This window comes from Primulina eburnea, chromosome 14 (genome assembly GCF_022965805.1).
Source record: "Primulina eburnea isolate SZY01 chromosome 14, ASM2296580v1, whole genome shotgun sequence".
NCBI lineage: Eukaryota > Viridiplantae > Streptophyta > Magnoliopsida > Lamiales > Gesneriaceae > Primulina > Primulina eburnea.
The window spans coordinates 1,433,450-1,461,002 of record NC_133114.1 but is presented as its reverse complement, the minus strand read 5'-3'; the positions used below and the strand labels follow the sequence as shown (position 1 = coordinate 1,461,002).

Sequence of the window (27,553 nt, the reverse complement as noted above, 5' to 3'; positions counted from 1 at the left end):
TCCGCACCCTGGTTATCTATTAAGTCCAGGGATCCGTACCCTGGCTCGGGGCTCCGCACCTCGACCATTCCCAAGTCCCGGGACATGCTCCCCGGCCCAAGGCTCCGTACCTTGGTTATCTATTAAGTCCAGGGATCCGTACCCTGGCTCGGGGCTCCGTACCTCGACCATTTATGAAGGCCAGGGCTCCGCACCCTGGTTATCTATTAAGTCCAGGGATCCGTACCCTGGCTCGGGGCTCCGCACCTCGACCATTCCCAAGTCCCGGGACATGCTCCCCGGCCCAAGGCTCCGTACCTTGGTTATTTATAAGTCCAGGGATCCGTACCCTGGCTCGGAGCTCCGCACCTCGACCATTCTAAGTCCGGGAGATATGAGGCCCCGACAATCTATTTTAAAGTCCATGAGACACGAGACTCCGACATCTTATCTCAAGTCCATGAGACACGAGACTCCGGCATTTTATCTCATTTCTAGGAAACATGAAGCCCCCGATGCTTTTATAGAACAAGATTGATTATCTCTTTGGGAATCCAAGCATGACTGATCGGGACAGCGAGTATGACTCTAGCCCGACTATTTAAGGGATGTGTGATGATACCCCTATAAGAGCCCGGGTCATGGATGACCCGGAATATCAAATGGATTCCCAAATCCGAGTGAGTCTGCAGATGGATTCTTCTGGAGCCGGGCAGGCGCAAGTCCATGCTCTACTCTCCGGGCAGTCATAGGCCCGGGCTCTTGTATAAATCTCCAGGGAGGCATTCTACCCGGCCACCTCGATATAAGCACCGCACTCGAGTATACTAGCAGAATAGGATGTGGGCGACTGTCCCATCTCTGACACCGTGCCGATGAGTTGACATGTCAGAATATAGGGTGTGATCAGCCGTCCTACTATAATTAGTAGGTAGCACGGAGAACGAGGTCATCATTACTCCTCATACTATAAATACCAGGTTCTCTCTTTACATTTACAGGGGATTCATTCACACCAATATCACAGCCATCACTTGGCTACATTGGTTTTATTGCTTGAGTACCCTGCTGACTTAAGCATCGGAGTGGTCACGCCGGACACCCCTCCGGCGCCCATTCACGAGTTCATCTCCTTGTCTGCAGGTCACAGTGGAAGCTATAGCTCACAGATCCATCTATTGTGCTCATTTTCCTGAACAACACTATAAATTATTGATCTGATCCGATGGAGCACCCGACCCTGCTCATCCATTTCACCCGGATCGCATCAGTACTAATACAAAAAATAATTTGTTAAAGCACAATATATCATCAATCGAAGGGCGCTAACCAATTATTTAGGTGCCATTTGAATGGTGGTTATCGGTCAAGTGAAATTGGATTGGTGAAAGAGTAGGTCTCTTATGAGACGATATAACATATATATATATGATATAGGTTGATTCGGTATGAAAAGTGTTATTTTTTACATTAAAAATAATATATTTTAATGATTTAAGTTGATCAAAGATCTATCTCACAAAATTGTTATGTGAAACGATCTCACGCGATATTTTGTATTGGTGAAATGTGTCTTAGCATGACTTAATGACTCGACAAAGTTCACCAATTTTTTGTTTCAAAAATATCTGGGTGGGGTCTGAATTTTATCGCTATATCTATCCATCCGGCATTAGTAAAAGGACACGTATTAGGATGACTTGGTAAAGTGACAACAGAATAATAAATAGTTTGCTCTATTTCTTTAATATAATAATTGCACAAATATGTATAAATATGGGAATTTTCGGGAATAAAATTATATTTCCGATCCAGAAAATCTGAAAAGAACCCAAAATTGACAGACAAGAAAAATCTGTCTCGTTTGGAAGAACTTCGACAAGGAATCTGAGGTGTCGCATTTACTTTCTGGATAAGATTGCCAACCATAAATTGTCACAATAGAAATTAAAACAAAAAAGAAAATACTATTTTTATTTATTGATTGATTTATTTATTTTTTCTTTTAAAAAAGATAATGTATGGATAAAATATAGTTGAGAAGTTTAAGAAAATTTTTGAGCCCAAGTAGGGTTGCCACCAATTACACTTTTGATCAAATTTAAAACTGTTTCCAACATCGAAAAACCATAAATTGTCACAATAAATAATTCATTTTTATGTAACTTCGGGAAAATGGACGATACGAAGCTGAGCATTTTCAATCATGGCGCACAATGAATGAATCGACATAGAAGGGGATGTAGCTTGGTGCAGATTGTGAGTCCCTTCTATCGTAATGGAGCATATGATAAATTGATTATAAATGGATCCTAGACGGATCGGGATCGAGCATATGATAAATTGATTATAGATGGATCATAGACGGATCGGGATCCTCTACTGTAGGGCATATGATAAGTTGATTATAGATGGATCATAGACGGATCATGATCATCTGTTGTGGGTGAAACCAACAGCAGAGGGTACTGTTTATTAAAAAAATTATTTTTTAAAAAAAATTGTATTTTTATATTTTAATTATTTCAAAATAAAAATTATATTTTTTATATTAATCCAATTTAAACTTACAATTTTATTTTTTATTACAAATATATATTGACTATTACTTTTTCTTTTAAAAATTTTTCAACTCTTTTTTTAAAAAAATGTTAATAAAAATTTAATTTTTTGTTACAAATATGTGATTCCGAACGAACAAGAAAAAACGACGATACATTTAATTTTTTTTAATATTATAGTTCTTTTAAAAAAAATATTTTCTCTTTTTTTTATCTTGTTAATTTTTTTATTTAGAAGTTAAAATTTTATTAATTACATAATTGTAAAAAAAAATAAGCATCTAAATACATGAAATATATATATATATATATATATATATATATATATATATATATATATATATTTAGAGATATAAGAAATAATCCAATTAAAAAAATTTATAAAAAATTTGAAAAGGTTGAACGTATCGAACAATAAAAAATAATACCAAAAAATTGAAACGATATAAAAAGAAAATTATCTTGTATAATTTTTTTTAGTTCGAATACTTATTCTTTTTTTAATTTTTTTTACATTTTTTTTGAAAATTGGATTATTTTCTTAAATATCTAAGAAAGAAAAAAATATTTTTTGTATTTAAAACTTTGAAAAGGAATGAGAAAAATTAACAATACAAAAAAAAAGAAGAAATAGTTTTTCAAAATAATCAAAATATAAAAAAGCCAACAAGATTATTATTTTTGTTGTAAATATGTGATTAATAAAATTTTAACTTCTAAATAAAAAAATTAACAAGATAAAAAAGGAGAAAATAATTTTTTTTTTAAAAGAACTATAATATTAAAAAAAATTGAATGTACTATTGTTTTTTCTTGTTCGTCCGAAATCACATATTTGTAACAAAAAAATTAAATTTTTATTAACATATTTTTAAAAAAAGTTAAAAAAATTATAAAAGAAAAAGTAATAATCATTTTACCCCCACAGTATATATTTATAATATTTTAATATAAAAAATATAATTTTGATTTTGAAATAATTAAAATATAAAAATATAATTTTTAATTTTTTTTTTAATAAACAGTATCCTCTGCTCTGGGTTCCCCCACAGCAGAGGATCTTGATCCATCTTTTTGTTTGATTGAATGTGTCAGTTTTTTGGCCCACGTGTCACGTTATTATTTGATATTTAATTAATATTTTCATATCTAATTTATGGTTTAGTAGTTAATGCTTAGTTGAATTGGTCAGAGTGGTTTTATACTACTAACACACGTTGATAGAACGTGTCATTTTATCTGATTTACGTAAAATCTCTCTCTTTATAAGAGAGGAGCACATATATCATAATCTATCACTCAAGAGAAAGCTATGTGACTCGAGAATTAGGAAAGAGTGGGAAATCGTTTTCTTCAATTGCGCAGCAGAAGGAATCTATTAATGGAATGTTATTATTATGAAGTTGTAAGATCTATATATACGTCAAATTATATGTGTTTGAATTATAATATGTCATGAATCATGTTAGATTTTACACAATGTCCTATAATCAGAATCCGAGTCATCTAAATCGCTTGGGCATGGGGTCATGATCTAATATTCAAGTATTTGAACCACTTTGTGCATGATAGGAAGCGAAGAAACACATTGGATGGCAATTGCTAGTAGAGGCTCTCTGCTTGCACGTCTTCACAGTGTGGACCTGCTGTTTCTCGTTGTCTGTTCTATGAAACTAAAGAATTCAGCTGCAAAAGAAAACACAGTATCCTGATTCAGTATGGTTGATGACGAAGTCATTGACTGATGTAATCTGACACCAAATTTTCTTGTGCAAATTTGGTGAGACCCTTCTCAATGAAAGAAGCATCAGTTGGCCGCGGTCGATTTCAAGCACCAGAACTCCAAAACTGTAAACACCCGTCTTTTCCGTTGCTCTGCCACTCTGCATTACTCTGCCCAACAACATAATGGTATGGAATTTGGTATTAAGGATTTCAAGGAATTGAAAACCGAAAGAAGTATTCATGTAAGCATGCAAAAAAAAAAAGACAAACTGGAGATATACATGACTCTTGACCTTTCATATGTCACTAATTACTATAGATTAATCCATCATACGTGAGGACAGAAACATTATATGACTTTCTAATGCCTTGTTTAGTTATCATATTTGCTTGTTGTGTAAGCAAAGAAGGATACATCGCAACCATAACCGATCTTTCTTCATCTATTTGAGAGGATCACCTACAAAAGCAAAACAATTTAAACAGTAGTAAAACTTCAACTTCAATGAATTGAAGTAACTGGATGAATTCTTATGCCTAACGCAACTCACCAAGATTGATTACTTCTACAAAAGGAAAAAGGCATCACACAAACCAATCTTAACACCAAATATTGAAGATGGTTCCCATATAATTGCCGTATGTTTGCACCAAAAGATGAACACAAAAATAGACACAACTCACTGTCCCTATCAGGAGCCATATATCCAAATGCTCCAGAAACAATTGTTGTAATGTGAGATTTATCGCCGTCCAATAACTTAGCTAGTCCAAACTCAGACACGCGAACATCAAAACTCCCATCAAGTAAAATGTTGCTTGCCTTGATATCCTGGTGGATGATTCGAGGAGAACAATCATGATGCAGATAGGAGAGGTTTTTTGATGCTCCCATCATAATATTTAACCGAGCAACCCAATCTAGCTGCTCAGCCCTCTCTGCTTCAACCATGCACAAAGTTATTTATTGCAAAAAATATGGCTTACGGTTATATGAATAGATCGGAACCAGATAAGTTTATTGTAAATCACAAATTGAATTGCATTTTTGTCGCAGAACATCAAAGAAATTATAACCACAATCCATGGACGTGAATCTCACAATAAAGTCATACACAGATGCATGGGCAAAACTGAAGTAGGGTCATTGCATAACATAACAGTAGATGCCAGTTGTTTTGAAAAAATTACGAAACATCAACACTGGTGGAAGATTCCATTTAGTATGACTTTGGTACACACAAAATCAGATCATTTAATTTGTACTGCATTATAATTTTTTTCAACATGAGCCGAAACAAGACATGCATTTTCCAAACTTGATGAATGCAAAACCGCATCATTTCAAACACAAGAAAGACAGGACTCATAACATCTTGCCATGAGTGGCAACCAAACACAGAAAACAAGATAATCATTGAGTTTTCTTTATAAATAGCACGTTAAATTGACAATAATGTATTCAGATATTTTTCACAAGAAAACAAAATCTATTTATACTTTCGTTTGTCTAAAACACTTGAATGACTTAAGCATCAGAGTAGTCACGTAAAAAAACCTTTCGACAGTCAAGCCGTCAAGCTGGCAGTGAGATCCAAACAACTTTCATGTACCACGAAGTGCTTCATCCAGGCTTATTCCTCCCGATAGAAATCATATATAAACAATTTTGATGTCGAAGAATTACAATATCCTTGAAGGTTCACAGGTACCTGTGTTTGATGCTTCCAAGAATTTCGAGCTCCATTTCAAAAAACGATCAAAACTCGTTTACCCCTCACAATTCTTTTCAAGGCAAATACATTGCCATCATCCATTGCTAGTATGTACACAATCCCAAAGCCACCGACCAAACCCATTTGAGAGTTGTATTTGTTTAATCGGAATTTTTTTTTATTTACTTATTGATTAATTGTTTAAAAGAAATGCTTCGACTATATTTTGTGTACACAAAACTCTCGTGAGGACCATATCACATATTAGTTTCGTGGGTCGAATTTCTTATTTAGGTCATCCATGAAAAAATATTACTTTGTTGTGCTAAGAGTATTATTTTTTATTTTGAATATCGGTAGGGTTGACTTATGTCACAGATAAAGATTCGTGAGACCGTCTCACAAGAAACCTATCATTTTGTGTAATAAGAAAATTGTTGTTGCTAAGGATCCGTACCTTATTATGAAATTGGTTATTTCAATTGTTATCACCCTTACTTAGGATTATGTTTGGTTTGTAATATGAAATATTATTTAATAATTAAATTGCAACAAAAGTTTGGTTGTAAAATAATAACTCGATAATTTATACCATATCAATCAAATCATTAATTATTTATTATATAAATCAAGTAATGGAATAAAATATTATCATTATTTTATTTATATTTATTAATTATTAAAAAAAATAAGTCTCCAATCTAATTTAATTAATAAAAAATATTATTTCATAATTAAATCGTGAACCGCCTCAAATTCGACATAGGATGGATAAATCCGATGCCGTTTCCACATTTATCAAAAACTCTGTTTCTTCTGTATAAAATCTCCGTCGCCCAATTCGCCAAACGCCATCGCAGCTTCTTGTATCCTCTCTGGCTAGGGTTTTATCCGATTCACGGTACCGTCTAAAATGTTCGGATTCCCTTCAGGTTTCATCTGAATAATCCCGTGTTCTTTTGTTTTGAAATCAAGTCTGATTCAAGATTAGGGCTCTCATTATGATTATCTCTGTTGTATTTCGTTTCGCGTCGTTGTTCTACGTGAAGCCTAGTGACAATCTTCGTGTTTTTGGTCCTGGTTTGAATCCTTTCGCTCCTTATAACGTGGCCCAACACCTCTCTCGCTAAATTCGTGAAATCTCTCTTTCTATAGCTATTCCAAGGACCAAGATTTCAGTGATATATGAAAATTATCTGAAATTCCAGATAGTTGTGATCGTTTTGTTGTTTAGCTGGTACTTTCTGGCCTAGGTTTCTAGGAACTCGAAAAAAATACCAATTTTAGTGTCGAGAAGATATAAAGTTTAGGTTTAGATTTTTTTGCTGTCTCGGGTTCTCTGTGTTTCTGACTGTTAGGGAATTTGAAAAGAGAAAACATCCGTGGTTGTCCAGGATTCATTTCTGGATTTCATTTTTGGGTTTATTATTTACATTTTATGCCTCTGAGGCTGTAAGTAAGATTTGGGGTGAAGTGGATAAACTAATTGGAAAGAAGCCAAGCTTTTGGGGGTCCAAGATTCTGGGATTATAGGGTATTGCGAAAGTGCATGCTGTTGTCATAAAAAAGAATAAAAATAAATATATTTGATAATGTTGGAGTACCAGAATTCAATTAGGAGGAGTAGGAAGCTGTTGAGTAGGGTGGATAGCGACACAGATGATCGAGGTTGGACTCTGCTTCATGTCTTTGCCAAGAAAGGCGATCTTAAAGAGGTAAGGTTTTCAATTTCTGACCATTGTTTTGTTCGAGTTTTAGTTCACATGCGATATATGATGCAGTTTCAGAAAGGTTATTTCCAACTATTTAGCTGTATGGAATCAGGGAATGGAAAAATAAATATCTTTACTTGTGTATGTAAATGAGAAGTAAATTCTATCGTGATGATGTGATCTATTCTGAGTTTTTTTTAGTTTAACTGTTAGCGGAATTGATGCAGACCTAAAGAAGAAGGCATACTACCTGCTTTTATTATGATGCTACCCTAGCATCGTGATTCTTTTTTGTCGGCATTTAATCTTGACGCGGGTTTTTTCCCTGTTTAATCCTGTCAATGGGTTCTAATTTGCTGAAACATGTGTTTTTATTGTAATGCCGCATGTAGAGTTTGTTGCGAATTCAATTGGTTCCTTTTGGTTGTTTTTTCCCCTTTTTTATGCTGCATGAAAGAGAAAACTATGATTTTACTTTGTGGGTTAATTCTTAGAATGATTCAAGTACCGTGATAACTTTGCATTGGTTTTGGATTTATAGAAGTTGAATTAGTGTCAATGTAATTGTCAAAGCCGCGTGCTTGGCTGCCTAGGCCTGGGCCCAGTCCTTGCAAAAGATGCTCTTAGGTGCACGCCTTACGCACCATAACGTGTGAATGAATTCCAATTCAAAGACAATAGTCTAATGCTGCGCTCATTCGGTTTCATGTTAAAATTTAACCATGGCTCCAGCCCAACTAAATCTAACCCAATAACGTAATACCACAATTCTTTAATTCATAACTTGTATGCGCTTTAACTCTTTCTTTTTATTTTTTCCCTACAATAATTCAGTTCTTGGCGTAATCAAGATCTTATGTTCCCAGTCTTTCTTTTTCTTTTTTACAGTTCAGCAAGACCCTCAATTCTAAATCCTAATTTTTTTGCTGAAGTCTCTGATGATTGAATTATTTTAAAATTATACCACGTATTTTAACAATAAACAGTTGATTTTTAGCTGTGTTTAATTATTTGTACAATATATTTTTGTGGCTATGTAATATTTTTTTGTGAAATTCACTTTATATCTGTACATTATAAAAACTCATGTTCGGTGCATCTTACTCCCTGCCCATCTTGCGCCTAAAGCTCCAGGATACCTATGTCTTGTACTTTAAATTAGTGTATAAAGTGAATTACATGAAGCAACGCAAAGGCCAATAGCTGAGCAAAATGTCAAGATGAGGACTTGGAAACTCACCAATTCTCCTCTACTCAGTTGCACTGACTAAAAGAGTGAAATGAGTAGGACAGATTCAGTTCGATGACTCTTTGACAGGAATTACTCTTTGGCGAAAATGAAAAGTCAACGTGTCCTTTCATCTCAATTTAACAAGTCTGATAACTAGAATTACCTTTTAGTAACTATGAACTGAAAAAAACTTGTGTGAATGGCAATATCCACCCTGCTAATATTAGATATGTTTAATTCTCCAATGCCACAAGCCCACCTGATATTGCTTATAAACATTCATGATGTCAACCCTTTGAATTGTTTGGATTGTACACAATTTTGTTTTTATTTTTTAATTCGAATATTTACAAGGATCTTTCTTTGTATTACAGGTTAAACGTCTTCTTAATGAAGGAATGGATGCAAATGTGGCTGCTTGGGGCCCAAAGTCACTTGGTGTAACCCCTCTCCATCTAGCTGCTAAAGGTGGCCATCTCAAAGTTATGGATAAATTGCTAGAGCGTGGTGCTAACATCGATGCACGGACCAAGGGTGCATGTGGATGTGAGTATTTTGTTAATATAGCTAGCTGTTATTCCTTCATAGAGACCATACAACATTAGGAACAGTTACCGGTGGGTGTTTAATCATAATTTTTATTGGATGCAGGGACCCCACTGCATCATGCGGCTAAAGAGAAAAGGATGAAAGCAATTAAGTTCCTTGTTGAAAATGGGGCATTTTTACCAGACGACATCAACGACACCAGGTTCAATCCACCTCTCCATTATTGCCCTGGTCTTGAATGGGCTTATGAAGAAATGAGGCGTCTACAGGTGGACAACTCTTCGTCTGGTGAGACATATTGCAGCTCAGAAAACTGAAGCACACTGTCACTTGCATTTTACCAATGCTGCTTTTGGAAATAAGCAGAAGAAGCTTCCTACATCCGAGCCATATCATTTGGTGTTGATATGGCTTTATCTATATAACACATGCTTGTGTTTTGTCTTTGTGGCATGTCTGTTTCTCTCAGTGTGGACATTTGCTATGGTGTGTTATTATGTTTGGTGAGTCTTTGTTGCGACTTGTTATCGGTAATTATGAGTTATGTTTTGTGGGATCAAGTTGAATGTTGTTCGGGACCATCTTTTTTAACCTTGCACTTTGCAATGTTACTGACTCTTTTTTTTTCGATTTTTGCACTCACCTTCATAACACTTGTCTCCCCTCTCATCATGACATGTAATGAAGGTTAGTGTCAAATTTTAATAAAATACAGGAGATGTGGATGCAAAACAAATCCGACTTCTTGTTTTTTCTATCCTTAGTTAAAATGAAATAAATGCGCACCTTACATCATCTCGAGTCAGGAATCATTTTAGCATCTTGATTTTGGCCTGCAACCCTGTTTCCGAGCAATGGGAGCTCCGAAAAAGTGTTGTGTAGGGATTAGAGGTGAATTAGAATTCTATGAATCTTGAATTGGGTGTTTAAAAAACGTTCTTTATTGTGTCTATTTTTAGGAACTGAGCTAAGGTGGAAATATTTCTGGTTTTGCCTAGGAAAGTGTTGGATGCCTCCCTGATAGCTGACAAATGAAGTGAGTTTAGTCAATAAATTTGAAATTTTATGGAATACTAAAAATCCCATTCAGTTTTAAAGGTTAATGAAATATGACTAATAAAGTTTTAAGAAAATTGTAAATTCATACTTCAGCATATTAACAATACTTAATCAAACAAAAAAAAACAGATTAACTAAACGAAAATATCAAAAGAATAGAGAAATAATTAGTTTATTTTAAAGAATTAAATTAAATTTTTAAAAGTAATTTAATCAAGAATGCGTGATGCCATCACAAGCTCACTTTTTACGAAAAAGTTATGTCTGAATGAAAATTTTACATTGGAATTACATAAAAATACTATATTTATTACTAAGTATTAAAATTAGCTTTATTTTTCTTTAACGAAAATTCTAAAAATCCGCGACACTTAATAAAATACTAGTAAATCGTAGCAGCAAAATATCACATATAATTAACTTTAATAATATTAATTTATATATAATAAATTTTTGTATGAAATGTAATGAAATTAACATAAAATTTTATTTTTTAAAAGTTAATCTTTGAATTTTATTCATAGAAAAAATAATTAGAATGTCATAATTAAATTATTTTCTAAAACGTGAAACGCCATGTAGCGTCAAGACCAAACTTCAAAGCTTTATAATTTTAAACTCATTTAGAGCTTAAACTTAAAAATGTGTTTTAAATTTTTACTATTATTTTATATATCTTAAACCAATAAATAAATCAAATAACATATAAATATAATTAATTTAATGCTTGCATAAATTCTCACATTTTTATAAATAAATGATGATGTGTTATGGGAGATGATCGGTTTTAAGATAAATGATTTTTTACAGGTTTTTATTTGGGATATTTTTATTGGATGAAAATGTTTTATATTATTTAAATTTACAGGTTAATTTAAAATCAAAATAAAAATCTCATTAAAGTATGCTTAATAACGCTTAATGCTATCAAACATAGTTAGTGTAGGCGTTTGATTCACACAAAATATGTTTTTGCACTCTCTAGTATAATTATTTTTCCGGATGACATTCAATACAAAATATTGAAAATTTAGAACATATATATCATATTCTAGAAAAAATTATTTTAGATCTGATATAATATTGTCAGATTTAAAATATTTAGTTCTACGGTCTTTGATTCACACAAAATATGTTTCTGTATTCTCGGAGTCTACAATTATTTTTTCGGATGACATTCGGTACAAAACATTGAAAATTTAGAATATATATATATATATATATATGAAAAAGTTATTTTAGATATGATATATTATTATTATCAGATCTAAAATATCATATATTTTGTTCAAAATTTTCGATATTTTATATCGAAAATCATATATATATATATATGAAAAAGTTATTTTAGATATGATATATTATTATTATCAGATCTAAAATATCATATATTTTGTTCAAAATTTTCGATATTTTATATCGAAAATCACCTGTGAACTTGTAGAATACATAAATATTGTTTGTGTCAATCAAAGACAGTTGGACATACACTAAACATATATTTAATAATTATAAGATGAGGATTTATTGAAAATGTGCTAAATATACATATATGTATAATTATTATTAGAGGTGTCAAAATCAGACACGATCCACCACCCGGCACAGTTCAACCCGAAAAAAAATCAGGTTTGAGTTTGAGGTTTTCGGGTTCGGGTTGGGGTCAAATCAGGTTAGACCCGATAGCTGACCCTAAAAACATGATCGAGTTGACCCGAAAATTTTAATTTTTTTAAAATATAATTAATAAATATTGTCTACAATTTTATATATTTTATTACTGAAAAAATATTTATTGTATATTTTCTATCATAAATTTTCATAATTTAATATTTATTTTGAATATTTTTATTTTTTAAATAATTGTATGATCGGATTTCAAATTTAAATCATATATACGAAGGATATTTTGTTATTATGTGTTTAAATTAAAATATTATTATTATTTTTGTGGAATTTTATTTTATTTTAAAAATTTAAAAAAATTCATAATCGAATTATACAATTGATCGGATTGATTCGAATTAGGTTCTATTTATGAATCATATCAGTGCTCAACCCGACCCATCCAAATTCAAACCCCTGCTTATAAGTAGAAGAAATATGTCATATCATAAATTCGTGGCGTAGGGCTTGGTATTTTGTCCGCGAACCCTAATAAAAGTTCCCCGTTAAAATTTCTCGATTGCACGCTGATTAATACTGGAAGAAGAATGGCGGCTCCGGCGGTACAGAGAGGCGGCGGCGGACGGCGAGCGATGGGGGAGGAGGATGCGAATCTGGTTTTCGAAACCTCCAAGGGCGTGGAGCCAATTTTGAGCTTCGACGAGATGGGGATAAAAGATGATTTACTCAGAGGCATTTACAACTACGGATTCGAGAAGCCCTCAGCTATACAGCAGCGAGCTGTGCTTCCAATAATCACCGGCCGTGACGTCATAGCTCAGGCGCAGTCTGGCACGGGAAAGACTTCCATGATTGCGCTTGCTGTTTGCCAAATTGTCGATACCAAGTCCTCGGAGTATGGTTTCGGTCCTACTCTTTTGTCCCTTTCTTCTTTTGTATTGTGCGTTGTAGTTAGTGTTGTGTTGTTGCATGGTTCTGATATTGCTTTTCTCTTGCTATGCCTGTACGTTTTTTTTCTTCTTTTTAGTAGAGCTCAGTTTCCGGGTTTCTGTCATAATGTTTACATAGTCCGAGATTGTGCTTATACATGTTTTTTCTCGCTACTTTGATTTATGTGGCTGATACACGTCGCACTCTTTTGAACCTTTGGTTAAAATTTACAATCTTTAAGCTCCCCATTTTCTTTGACTTATATTATTCAGCTTTAATTGGGAAGTTCTCTTGAGAGTAATTATAATCTATAAATGGGATTCAAAAGCATGAGTAAGGCATATCTATTTCCATTGGTTCTATTGTAAAATTCAACTGACTAGCCAGCCTTTGTGTTGAGCATCCTATTCATTGATTATTTCCTTTTAATTTATTCCTTATGGTAGGGTCCAGGCTTTGATATTGTCGCCTACAAGAGAGCTGGCAGCTCAGACCGAGAAAGTAATTTTGGCTATTGGAGATTATATAAATGTACAAGCACATGCTTGTATTGGAGGTAAAAGTGTGGGCGAGGATATTAGAAAATTAGAACATGGAGTTCAAGTGGTTTCAGGGACACCTGGAAGAGTGTGTGACATGATTAAGAGGAGAACTCTGCGAACCAGAGCTATAAAATTGTTGATTCTTGTGAGTTTCATTTTTTTTTGCTCGATTGCTGGTATATCATTTACTTCTGCAGGAGCTTAATTTTATTAAATAACTCTCTATATTATGTTTCACTGATGGACTTAATTAGGCAATCCTGATTCCTTTAATTTTTTTGTTTTTGAAATTTTATCAGGATGAATCTGATGAGATGCTGAGTCGGGGGTTTAAGGATCAGATTTATGATGTTTACAGATATCTTCCTCCAGAACTTCAGGTGCTCTATTTCTTCCTCTACTCGACCCCAAACCAGTATGTCTACGCGAAGACATGATCGATGTAGTGCATTTGCAAACATTTTTGAAACTATCACTAGACGAATAATTTGTACAGTACATCCTGCAAAAAAATCTTAAAGGCACACATCCCTTGTCTCACAAAACTGTTAAGGATTTTACCCCACGGATGCATGGAATGACGATATAACGATACTGGAGGTTCTTGATTCTGATTTAGTCTTGTAGCACTGTGTAACAAGCATATGAACAATGGCTTTGTTATCATTTGTCACAGAGCTTGTGTGTGCTGATTTCCAGCAGATTTTATGAATTTTACACACTGCTTTTTCAGGTCGTGTTGATATCTGCAACCCTTCCAAATGAGATACTGGAGATTACAAGCAAATTCATGACTGATCCAGTTCGTATTCTTGTAAAGCGTGATGAATTGACTCTGGAGGTAGTCCCGCTTCCATGATTCCATGATTAATTTTCTTGTTTAAGGGGTAAAGGGTGTAATTGAACGGGTGTAGGGGTAACGGAAGTGCTAGATTTATGAGCATGCATTTTCATTCAAACTCGTCAACTTTTTGGTAAATAAAGAATGTACGAGAAATTTGGCTTTGTTAATCTCAAATATTTGATTAAACAAGCTCTCTATTTTCCATGCCAAATCTTCAAGCAGTCCCACCTATCTTGACAGGGACCTTGGATTTTCAGGTTCTCAAAATGTATCAGAAATTGTGTTTTGGTTCTTGTTTTTTAAAGTCATTATATCTTTTGACAGGGCATCAAACAATTCTTTGTTGCGGTTGAGAGAGAGGAGTGGAAATTTGATACTCTCTGTGATTTGTATGATACCCTCACTATTACTCAGGCTGTTATCTTCTGTAACACAAAGAGGAAGGTAACCTTTAGTTTTTTTGTTGTTGATAATTTGCTATATTAGCTATTTCGGGATCCAAGGTTTTTCATGATTAAGTTTGCTTGTGTTTTTATTTTTGAAAGCCTTTGTTATTTAAAAACATCCTAAATCCTGATAAAAAAATTGGCTGGCACATTTTGCATTTTATCATATTACTTTATGATCTGTCATTTTGTCAATATATTATTTAGGAAAATCATAGTTGGTGGCTAATATTTATTGCGTGGATTCTAGGAAAGTGTCTCCATGGGTTATGGGAATTATGCGTGGATTGAACCTACAGTACTTGTTAATATCTGCATTTTGCTAGAGGAAAGACTGGCATGTCTGATTACTAGTCTAAACCTTTTGGAATTTAATGGAAAACCCATGTGTTGGGGATTAATAGTTGCTCGGCTTAACATTCCATTCCACTGTTTTCATGCTGTTTCTCAATGTGTTTGACAGGTGGATTGGCTGACAGCAAAAATGCGTGAGAATAATTTCACTGTCTCATCTATGCACGGAGACATGCCACAAAAAGAACGTGATGCAATTATGGAGGAATTCCGCTCAGGTCAAACTCGGGTTCTGATCACAACAGATGTTTGGGCCCGGGGAATTGATGTTCAACAGGCAAACTCTAGCTTCTTATATCCGTATTTTGATTTTCATTTGACTTCAGAAGAAACTTCATGCGCTGGGAGAAATTTTTTGTCAATTAACGGACCACAATTGAAAATTTTTGTCAATTAACGGACCACAATTGAAAAAATTGACGTGGTTTGAATTCATTTTTATGTGAAAGATATGCGGACTTTTGAAAGTTTAAATAGCATCAGAGCAATACATGTCTTCACGAGTTCTCACAGTGGCGAAGTTTTTGGGGAGATGGATCATCTATAAAAAATTCCAGTCATAAAATTCACACAAATATTCTTGATTAAGCAGGGAAATGCCATAAAAATCTTCTTTAGTTACCAAATTCAATACATATATATTTTTTTGGTGAATTGATGTGTTTTTCTATATATATTCTAAGGCCAACTATTTGTTATCCAACAAACCTCTTGCTTTCTGAACATTTGTTAGTTTTGTTGGGAGAAAAATCTGTCCTCTTCATCTCTTTCTTACTTCTCACAAGTTTTATCTCATCTGTAGTTTATTATTGACGGGAAAAGTGTTACTGATTTCTTGTGGACATATTGAATTCTTGTAGGTTTCCCTGGTGATTAATTATGATCTTCCCAACAACCGAGAGCTTTACATTCATCGAATTGGTCGGTCTGGTCGTTTCGGAAGAAAGGTACTCTCAATTTGTCTCAATATTGTCCTCAACTAAAACCCCATGCAAAAATGTTAAGCTTGCAGAAATATGGGGCTGGATAAGAGTTATGTTCCAAGCTGGCTTTAGCAGAACTTAATTCTTATATTCAATTCTGTTGATTTTTTCTGTTTAAACTGTGTTAGATACCCTAAACGTGCCTTGATAATTCAAGCCGAATTTTTTTATTTAAATCTATTTTTAAGTATTTTCTTTCTTTCAGGCTGTTAGCATTAATAATCAAGATAAGACTAAAACTTCATTGGGTCTGGAAATTTTTTGTTTTGTATGTGCAGGGTGTGGCTATAAACTTTGTGAAAAGTGATGACATCAAAATCTTAAGAGACATAGAGCAATATTACAGCACACAGATCGATGAAATGCCAATGAACGTGGCTGATCTAATCTAACAATCTCCGAAACACTTCACCTTGAGTTGCTATTGTATCATTATGAGCTGCGGAGGATGAAGAAATGGGATAGGTTTGTCGTAGCTGGTTGCCCTTTTGTGAAAACAAATTGATTGGCATGGTTTTTTTTTTGTTTGCAGCGCGTGGTTTTTGAGTACAAATGGATCATTCGGTGTTATATTTAAAAACTTTTTTACTCTTTAGTTCGTTGATTTAATTTTAGGATTTGATCATAATATTATTATATTATTTTTTTTTCATAATCACGTTCATTGGCATTTCATCAATCTGCATACGTACTGTAATATTGCTCTGTCCCTTGAGATTTTAATGTCAAAGTTTATTTGCTGCACAAAAAAAAAAATAAAAAAATTCCAGACCCAATGACGTTTAGTCTTATCTGGATTATTAATGCCAACAGCTTCAAATAAAGAAGATACATACTTCAAAAAATAGATTTTTCAAAAAAATTGTTTGGAATTCTGAAGGTATTTTTAGGGTATCTAACACAGTTGGAGCAGGAAAAGTTAACAGATTAGAATATAGGAAGTAAGCTCTGCTAAAGGCAGCTTGGAAAATGCAACTCTTCTCCAGCCTTATGCCCTTATATTTCTGCAAGCTTAACATTTTTGCGTGAAATTTTAGACAAAAAAGGGAGTACCTTTCTTCCCAAACGACCAATTCGATGAACGTAAAACGGGAAGGTCATAATTAATCACCAGGGAAACCAACAAGAATTCAATATGTCCACAAGACAGACAAATGTTCAGAAAACTGGGGGTAAGTTGTTGAATACAAGTAGTTCGCACGGAAGCATCTACTTCACTTCTTCGAACAAAATATAGTACGGTTTAGAGCATCAAATTGAACATAAGATTCCGTTCAAAAATAGTTGCCATAACATATAAAAAAACATTAATTGTCCATGTTTAATGTATTTATTATTAATGATTTTACTTTTCAAATGATAATAAGCATACATCTTAAAATATAAAAATACACGGTCGCGATTCAAGATATTCTAATCATACATTGAGTGATTCAAAGATAAAACCCGTTTCAGTATTTAACATCGTACCTGTCTTATACAAACACTGAAATTAGTCGGAAATCAAATTAGTTGTGTACATACGTTTCTATTAAAAAATGGTTTGATTATTTATGTACAACTAAAATATTATTATTTAATTATTTTTTTATTTAAAAATTATTAATAATTCAATTGAATTTTATTACTCTCATTTACATTTCCCTGATTCCATACAGTTAAACAGCAGAAATTACCAGAACCCGAAGATACCAACTGCGGATTTTAATTCTTATATATGAAAAATTGAAGTAGAGTCCAACGTCGATCACCTGTATCGCTGATCGAATACACAAAGATTATCACGTACACCAACGATGTGAAACGAAATATAACATTCACTGCCTGTCAGAACCGCAATCCGAGACAGCAACAAAAGAATTGGTCTTGACATTTGGGGTGAACGCGTTTGAGTTGAATAATGGAATTTGGGTGAATGGATCGGCGCTATAGAATAATGGGCTTTCAGCATTTGCAGATGCGCGGTAAACTTGTTCGACAAAATGTTTCGTTGAAAAGTATCGCTTCTTTTTGTTGCTAGTTGAAGAAACATGTTCTTCGTGCGAAGATCTGTTTCTTGTTTTAGTTACTTTTACCTGTCAATTAATTTTCGAATTCAGAGGCGATGTCTTGTCAATGTGAAGCTCAAGTGGGTAAAAGACAGGTTTCTTGATAATGTAGTCTCTGGCAGTCTACATCTCAAAGCAACTTGTACCCTTGTTTCCATTCTAGGAACGCATTCTGATAGCTGTCTCCCGATTCACATCCTTGCCAAACATCGTGGCCAGCTTGATCTGCCGTACGACCTTAAACTCGCCACTTTCATCCGACGCTATCCGAATATATTTCAAGAACTCTATGTCCCTGATTCCCGAGGTACCCCTGTTCCCTGGTATAAGCTAACGCCCGAGGCTCTGAATGTTTACAACCAAGAAATGCATCTTATTTACGAGGAATGCTATGTAGATATTTTGCAAAGGCTGCAAAAGTTGCTTATGCTCACTAAAGAAAGATTACTTCCCTTGCAAACAATTGAACAGCTGAGATGGGATTTGGGTTTGCCTTATGATTATGAGAATACTTTGGTTGCAAAGAATCCAGAGTCATTTTCGTTCATCAAACTTCCCGATGAGCGTGTGGGATTGAAATTATTAGTTTGGAATGACAGCATAGCGGTATCCCATTTGGAGCATAGAAATCTGAAGCAAGAAGAGAAGAATGGGGCATTGGCGTTTCCGGTTAGTTTCACAAGGGGTTTTGGATTAAAAAGAAAGTGCATGGAGTGGTTGCACGAGTGGCAAAAGTTGCCATACACTAGCCCTTATGTCGATGCATCCCATCTTGATTCAAGAACTGATACATCTGAAAAGAGGGTTGTCGGGGTCTTTCATGAGCTTCTGCACCTTACAATCAACAAAAAAACCGAACGAAAGAACGTAAGCAATCTGCGTGCTCCATTGGCGATGCCTCAGAAGTTCACTAAGGTGTTTGAAAGACACCCCGAGATTTTTTACATATCGCAAAAGGGTGGCTTACATACTGTTGTTCTGAGAGAGGCGTATGATCGGGATCATCTTGTTGAGAAACATCCACTGGCTGATATCCGGGAAACTTATGCAAGCATGATGAAGGAAGGATTCTTGGACCGGAGTAGGGGACTGTATAAGAAAGAGAGGAGGCCGATTCTTGTAGATGAATCAGTGAAGTCTCCTTTTGGAAGAAGAAGAAACGGGGATGGATTCGAGTCTGATTCTGGGATTGATGGTAATTTGATTTCTGAATATGAATCTGACGAGGGATGAGCCAATGTTAAATCATAGTCGGAACCAAAACCGGTGATCTAAATTTTCATCCTCTCCGTTACATAATATATGAATGATAAACTCATGGTAAGTGGCCGTTAGTTAAATATTTGATATCGTCCCTCAAATTCTGTCTTATTGTATTTTTATCATTATTTGTATTTCATCATAAAAATCAAATTATTCATTATTAACCTTAATTAATTTGATTCTTTTATTAACTCGCATCCATGGTCTTATTTTGATTACCTTATACACATTTTTTTATTGAAGAAATATATCTTGGTTATCAATAACATAACCCAACAAATTGTATAATCATAATTTTTTTTTAAAATAATTGAAAACTTGAAATTATAAATTAGTGGGAAATTAGTTATTTTCATTTTCTAAGTTTACTTACCTTTTTTTTTTTTTTTTTTTTTCAATTTTGATATTTTGTCTTGTAATTTTAATTACAACATCGACGTTTTGAATAAAATTATTAAAATCATATCAAAATTGAATTTGATAATATAAAAAATCAAAATCACAAATAAAAGTGATTAAAATACGAGTAGATCTCGTGTAAGTGAGACGGGTCAACTTTACGGATATTCACAATAAAAAGTAATATTTTTAGTATAAAAAGTAAAATTTTTTATGGATTATCCAAATAAGAGATCTGTGTCACAAATACGATCCGTGAGTCTCACATAAATTTTTGTTTTGAAATACCACAATTGAATCCTAAAAAAAATACCAAAATTACAATTTTCCAATTTATAATTGAGCAACGTTTACATTTTCAACAGCAATAATATTAAGTAGAAATTTTTTTCACCACGCTTTCATTAGTATTTCTCTCATCAAAATCAATGGCCGCCGCACCAGCGGCAGTAGCTTCTGCAAAATCCCTTATCAAAAAACTTATTCTCCGTTCATCTTCGCAGCTTTCTCCATTCAGATTTTCCATCTCCACAGAATCAACCAAGGCAACATTCAGCAAACTCGCCAGCAAAAGCAAGGGGTTTAGAGCAGATAAGCAGAAAACAGAGTTGCTGCTGAAGAGGCGGACGCGCTCGGGGCGGGAGCTCGATGAGGATGGTTTCTCGAAGCAATTTGGAAAGGAGAATTCAGCCCACGTACCCGTTTTTCTCGGTGAAGTGCTTGATGTATTTGCTTCGGTTCACCTTAAGTCATTTGTTGATTGTACGCTTGGTGCGGGTGGACATTCCGCTATGGTGGGTGAATTGTTGATTCTTATAATTGGGTTTTGTGTTTTGTGTTTTGGATCGTGTCTTTTTTCAATTTGGTGATTTTTATGCAAGGGCATGTTTTGTTTTTCGTGGTATGAAATGAGAATGATTCAATGGTCGGAGAATGGAAGGATTCTTGTTTCTGGGCTATTTTCGTCATATATGTGATTGATTATGTATTTGTTGTTTCATATGTTATGGAAGTGTTCAAGAATTGGCACATTTACTGATAGCATTTGATTTGAGTTAATTTGCGGTGATGATCAGTGTACCAGGAGTCGATTTTTCTGTGAGTTAATATGGTGACATTTAGGATACGAAAGGACTGGGATATCCTGTTGTAATGTTAGTTCTGTTGCATTAGCTAATTCAAGAATGATGATTTCTGAGAAACTGTAATTTTCGAAAAGTTAAACATGAAAGTTTAAATCTCCATAATCTGTAATAGTTCTTTCTATGGATTGGGTTCTAATTGACACTGGCATGTGCTTGTAAAAGATACAAGATACAGGGAATAACTTAGACATGGTCAGAGAAACCAATTATTTAAATGTAATCTGTGTAGATCGTGTTGTTTGTGCATAAGCAACACCTGGTATGAAGTTTGTTTCTGACAATCTAGATTTCAACAAAATTTATGAGGGATAACTTGTCCCAATTTCACCTATTTCTGCCCTCAAACCTTTACTAATTTTAATCTCAAGAATCAAGATGCAGAATCAGGTTATATAGTTAATGTTGTTCAATAGAGGCAAGGTTGAAGTTGAAGTGTTATAGTTGAACTAGGACCTTGAATTTGTTTTTTTTGGAAGGAAACTAGGACCTTGAATTCAGTATAATTTCTATAATTGTGGTTAGAAATAATGAAGAACGAGGACGAAGAGGCATATCTTCTCAGATTTAGTGTAACCAGGTTCTCTGTTTTAAAGATTGAATTAGCAAGTATTTGTCTGGAGCTGGTTCTTCATCATGTCTTTAATTGGATGAATTAAACTTGTAATAAATACAGATCATTCAGGCCCATCCAGAGATGGAACTTTATGTTGGTCTTGATGTTGATCCTGCGGCACATGAAATAGCTCAAGCTCGAATAAACATGGTCTCGCATAATGGTTCCGGTGACTCACTTTCAAGTTTACAAGTGCATACCTTTTTAAAGAACTTCAAAAACATCAAGGCTGTGCTTCATGAAGTTGGTGGGAAACATTCAGATCCTGGAATTCTGGGTGTTTTGATGGATTTGGGGATGTCATCCATGCAGGTATGCTGTGAACCATCAAGTTGATTTTTTTTTTCTTCAAACTTATCCTTTCTAATTCAGGGCACTGATTTTATTCCGTGCTCCATTTGTACCCATTATGCAATACGCATAGTCGCATAACATTAAATTTGAAAGGACCGTCTTCCAAATTTACGAGAACATTAAAGAATCGTGATACATGTGGCATTGAAATTATTAACGTGAAAAAGGTATCATATTCAGAAAATGAATTATTTTAAAAATATTATCTTTTTTACAAGGTTTTAGTAAGGGTGTTTTTATCAGTCGACACAACGCATCAGAATACCAAAGATGATTGGTCTAATGCCCTTATAATTTCAACATTAGACACCAGAGTACCAAAGACGATTGGTCTTATTGTGATTATGCATTATATATAGTAATAGATATATAAATAATTAAAAGACACATATGTTAATGACTTTAATTGTTTACATACCAAAGTGATCAAATACAGATGTTCACATTGTTCATCGTCCTTATCCGATGATGCAGGTGAACAACGCTGAAAGAGGATTTAGTGTCCTTTCTGATGGGCCCCTTGATATGAGGATGGATCCCCAGGTGACTTCTGCTTATTTATGTTATGAATTTTTATTTCTTTTGCCCCCATATATTTCAGTACCAGTTTACACATCGCCATTCTGGGAAAAACTAAGGAATTAGACTGTAGGTATGATTAAAGCCATTCGGTATATGTCACCTCATTGCTGTATGAAAAGTCCTATGGTTTTCGACGGCTCCCCTGAAAATGTGGAGTGAAATAGATTATGTAACTAATTTTATTGCTTCCCCACTTTGCTAACTGAAATTAGTTTTAATTGCTCTTTATCTTCTGATACGACCGGTCTAGGAAGCATCAATATATAATCATAAGGTTCCTAATGCACATATGGCGAGGGATCTGTTGAACTCAACCATGTACCTCACCTTCAGCACTGCTAATTCAAATGTTTCTATTGATGAGCAACAAATGCTTTTGCTATTTGGCTGTTCAAGTGGCACAGCTGTTGAATCGTGGTGTGTGAGCTACCATGGGGTTTAGTACATATGGGCTTACATTGTTATCAACTAGCTATAACTTCTAATGCACAACCACTGTCGAAATTTTTACTTGAGTTGTTTAGGCGGTATGCTCTGATTTCGTTTACCATTTTTGAAGGACTAAACTAACGTATATGGCACTTCCATAGCTGAGAAAATTGAGCTTTTACTCTCGCCTGTTATTACTGCCTATAACATTTGATTCCGTCAAATCTGACTGGGTTCATGATTTGGCCTTTCCCATTCCATTTTAACGTTTGTTGTGACGTTTCACTGTATTATTAAAAAAGATATGAAAGTCAAATGGTTTAATCTCTTTCATGGAACGTTTATATACATACATATTCTCGATTAACTGATTGAGCAGGGTAATGACAGGCAAGCCTAAAGGCCGAGGACATAGTAAATACCTGGCCAGATTCTGAGTTGAGCCGTATTTTACGCGACTATGGTGAAGAAAGCAACTGGTTTTCACTCCAAAACAAAATCATTAAGGCTCGTTCAACTGGTGGACTGCATTCTACAAATGAACTTGTTAATCTTATTCGAACCTCAACTTCTTGGACAAGAGGTAGCGAGCTTACCTTCTTCATCTATTCCATTTGTTTCTTTGCCTGACGTAATAAATAAAGGATTGATGCCAAAAACAACTTCGTTTGACACAAAACCATTCTAACAACACAGGAGGCAGACATGGTTGGATCAAGACTGCAACACGGGTTTTTCAAGCTTTACGAATAGCAGTGAATGATGAGCTCAACACATTGAGGGATTCGATCCATTCTTGTTTCGATTCCCTTGCTCCAGGAGGAAGGCTTGCCGTTATCTCGTTCCATAGTTTGGAAGACAGGATTGTGAAACAGACATTCTTAAACATTACTAACTGCAGCCAAGAGCGTGCTGAAGAGGAAGAAACTGAATGCTCGAATTTTCCTTCGAAAGTCTTGCCATATAATGGAAAAAATGAAACATGGATAAAGCAGATAGTGCAAGGAAAGCATGCAGTTATTCTGACCAAGAGACCCATCACACCATCTGAATCAGAGGAGAGATTGAACCCAAGAAGTAGGAGTGCTAAACTTAGAGTGATTCAAAAAATATGAAGAGAATAATATTTGTATTTGTATTTGTATTTGTATTAAAAGTTGTTTCTGATAAATGTATAGAAAATATGCCCCAAACAAAAAATGGTGCTACTCGATTGATTTGTTGGCTACAAAATGAAATTAAACAGTTTATTTTGGTGTATGGCCACAAGCAAATACAAGCATTTTTTTATTATTAATCTTCTTTAAATTCTTGCTTGTTTAAGTGAATTTTAAGTGGGATAGGCTTGTTGAATTCAGTGATAGGCTTGTTTCCAACCTATAACATCTTCGTACATGAGCAATTTAGTTGGGATTCTACCAAGTTTCTACAAGTATTTAAATTAACTGTAATATTAATTAAAATAATAAATCAACAAACAATATATATAATATCATGTACATATATTATACTATAAACCTTGAGACCATTAAGCACTTTGGTTCCAATTTTACCTCAACATTCTATATAAATAGAGATTTCATTTTATATACTCATTATTACATCTCATCAATCTTTTTTCCATATTTATCTTAAGTAATTCCTAAGTATTTGATAAACCATTTTTAATGTATTTATCCATCATTTAATTTAAACATAGAAAAATATTTTTTAAAATAATTAAGTGAAAAATAAAAATATGTTTAAACAACAAGTAATATTTATATTTCATTTTATACACATGCAATACATGTGCTACGTTGACGTTTCTAGTATATATAAACAACGATATGTTTTGAAATTCCAAAATTTTCGGTTGCATGCCGAGCACTATGAAACTCAACTTCCGACAATTTTCTAATTTTTTATACCCCCAAGCTTCCAGGATATCCAATATTTTCCTGATTTTTTCAGGATGAAAAACAAATAACAAGAATTTTTTGAAATTTATTTTATCAAATAGATTATCATCTGTTTATAAGATATATCAATAATTACAAAAAATTTAAAAATAAAAATATGTTTCTTTCATGCATGTAGACTTGCATCTTGCGTCAGGCTCAAGAAACTTCAAATGTTACATACATGTTGCATTAATATTGTCTAAAAATACACCAGGTTTGAGTTATTTATGAATTTTCGATCCGAGATTGACCAGGTGTTCTAATAAGAAACATAGATAAAACTGTAGAAAATTTGAAAAAATCGCGTTAAAATCATTTAAAGTCGTGTTGTTTTATAAAAAAATTATTATTTTTTTGTTAGTTCCCAGTTCTTTGATCCAAGGATATTGCCTCTTTGGAGTTTGCTGCCTTAAGTCAAATTTCTCATTCCCTACTCCAACACAATATTTCTACAACTCTTCTGGAAGCAAACAGAAAACCCTAACCAGTAGTTTTCATCATCTAATTTCCTTCCTAAATTCAATTTATTATATCACTAAATTTTTAAGAAATATGAAACAACCGATAAATCGTTAACCGAGTAGTAAACATATATATATATATATATAATGTATGTATATTATTTTCTTTAATTTAAAGTGTTTGACAAGTGGTCGACCAAGCATATATAAGAATTAAGTATGAAACAATTATCAGTAAACCAGCCTGTTGCTCTTCAATACTTATAGATAATCTTTCTTGAAAAGGGCTTACCAACTAAAACACAATTTGCTCGCAAACTATATCGACTTAGTCGTCGTTAATTAACAATAAACATTATAATAAAGCATATCGCGTCACGAAATATCGATATCACGCCTAAAAATGTGTCCATGAAGCTGTGGAGATGACAATAATTTCGCATTCAACGTTTTAACCAAATTGGCAAGAAATCTTTTTTGTTTAATATTTATTCAAGATACATATGTAACCGATGATATAATCAATTTCCAACTTGATTCGGTGCAGGAAATTGTCTGCATCTAGGGTTGAACATATTACATATAGTCAATGACATCTTATGTGATAAGAACTTAAAACCTTCAATAAAGGCTTAAAAATTTCAGAAAATTCAAACATAAAAATTGAACGATCTTTTTTTCTTTTTTGAGAAACATACTGTTCTTTTCTTTACTCGTTCGTCGTTGGATCCCCGCCGCATGTAGGGGGATTACTAATTTTTTTTGTTTTCTTTTTTCTTCTATCAATCCTATACTTTTCAAAATGCATGGCAACCATGTTCACATCATTGAGGGAGAAAATGTATACACTATATCCAGGAAAAAGACCAAAACTTTGAAAAATAATTTAAAATAAAATGAAGTGTAGAACAAGTAGTCTATCATATCTGTAGCCATATAATTAATTAGAAAAATAATCTTATTGTTAATTATAACCTTGTTTAGTTTGAAATAACCATCTTGAAAGTAGCAGGAACTCTATATATTGTGAGAAGGAATTGAGATGTATATGATGTATAATTGTATGAAAATTATTACGTTTTATGTTTAATCTTTTTTAAAAAATGTTAAAAATTTTATTTCACATAATATATTATAATTTTCTCACACAACACATTTTTGGTCTCGCAACTGTCTAAATTTGATAGTCGTTTACGACGAAAATCAACACTCAGAATAACGTCATATGCAACAGTATAGGGGACACTAATGGAAAATTGATTGATACTCACTCCTTCGTGAAATTAATAGATAATTTGAAGTGAATAACAAGTTAAACAGAGATGGAGATGGACAGTGACTCTTGCAGTATTCTGTTCTTATTACAACCTCGGTCTATTATAAACCCTAACTAATTGTTGCAAGAATATAACAACTCCACTTTAAGAACGAAAATCGCTAAAAGACGTATATATGATCCATTTGAAAAATAATATATCAAGATCTTGTTGATATTGTAATAACAACACGAAATGTGGATATAGAAAAAGAATTAGTTATTTAACATAAATTAAATAAATTAAGATAACCCCTCCGCTATTTTAATGTCGTTCTTGGTTTAATTTAATTTATCGATATTTATTGTGCAATAAAGTCTACATAGTTTTGTGTCGGGTGAATTGCAGAAACTCTCAAGTGTTGCTTATAATGAGTCATGACAAGATAATTTGAATTTTTAGAAAGTTATGCAATTTTTGTTTGAAAAAAATCAAACTCTTTGGATTCAGTCATTTGAGTTTACAGAATTTTTAAAAAATTATAGTTTTTTGGGCTAAATTTAATTAATAGGATTTCAAATTCATTTCTTTTCAATTTAATCGTACGTACAAAGGATTTGAAATCCACTTGATATATATTTGTGTTACTTAGAATCTATTCTTCAAAACATTACTCTAATCGATCAAATCATTCCATCAAAATGTAACCTTCAGGTACACCCAAAAAAAATAAATAAAAAGAATTCTTTATTTTTCTAGAAAATTAACTAACTACCTAATAGTGTTTCATTATGTCTATACTGA

General features: G+C 33.5%; 4 protein-coding genes across 5 annotated transcripts; all 4 read left to right on the top strand.

Moving 5' to 3' along the window:
* The first annotated feature begins 6,754 nt into the window (after nucleotides 1–6,754).
* LOC140812262 (phytochrome-interacting ankyrin-repeat protein 1-like) lies at nucleotides 6,755–9,856 on the top strand. Its single transcript, XM_073170492.1, has 3 exons — nucleotides 6,755–7,695; nucleotides 9,298–9,469; nucleotides 9,575–9,856. Exons 1-3 carry the CDS (start codon nucleotides 7,573–7,575, stop codon nucleotides 9,787–9,789), a joined length of 510 nt encoding a protein of 169 aa, XP_073026593.1. The 5' UTR covers nucleotides 6,755–7,572; the 3' UTR covers nucleotides 9,790–9,856.
* Nucleotides 9,857–12,638: 2,782 nt separating this feature from the next.
* LOC140811920 (eukaryotic initiation factor 4A-3) lies at nucleotides 12,639–16,851 on the top strand. The gene is made up of 8 exons (XM_073170044.1): nucleotides 12,639–13,052; nucleotides 13,534–13,774; nucleotides 13,929–14,009; nucleotides 14,363–14,470; nucleotides 14,798–14,917; nucleotides 15,383–15,550; nucleotides 16,134–16,220; nucleotides 16,535–16,851. The coding sequence occupies exons 1-8, from the start codon at nucleotides 12,745–12,747 to the stop codon at nucleotides 16,646–16,648; spliced, it is 1,227 nt and encodes a 408-aa protein (XP_073026145.1). The 5' UTR covers nucleotides 12,639–12,744; the 3' UTR covers nucleotides 16,649–16,851.
* A 1,054-nt stretch (nucleotides 16,852–17,905) lies between these two features.
* On the top strand, nucleotides 17,906–19,737 carry LOC140811981 (protein WHAT'S THIS FACTOR 9, mitochondrial). 2 transcript variants are annotated; one of them, XM_073170126.1, is made up of 2 exons: nucleotides 17,906–18,220; nucleotides 18,468–19,737. In XM_073170126.1, the coding sequence occupies exons 1-2, from the start codon at nucleotides 18,172–18,174 to the stop codon at nucleotides 19,535–19,537; spliced, it is 1,119 nt and encodes a 372-aa protein (XP_073026227.1). In that variant the 5' UTR covers nucleotides 17,906–18,171; the 3' UTR covers nucleotides 19,538–19,737. The 2 variants fall into 2 exon arrangements, with proteins under 2 accessions (XP_073026227.1, XP_073026226.1); XM_073170125.1 differs by having other exon boundaries at nucleotides 17,906–19,737.
* A 616-nt stretch (nucleotides 19,738–20,353) lies between these two features.
* LOC140811977 (uncharacterized) lies at nucleotides 20,354–24,363 on the top strand. The gene is made up of 5 exons (XM_073170116.1): nucleotides 20,354–20,760; nucleotides 21,785–22,036; nucleotides 22,553–22,621; nucleotides 23,480–23,672; nucleotides 23,786–24,363. Exons 1-5 carry the CDS (start codon nucleotides 20,395–20,397, stop codon nucleotides 24,202–24,204), a joined length of 1,299 nt encoding a protein of 432 aa, XP_073026217.1. The 5' UTR covers nucleotides 20,354–20,394; the 3' UTR covers nucleotides 24,205–24,363.
* Nucleotides 24,364–27,553: the final 3,190 nt, after the last annotated feature.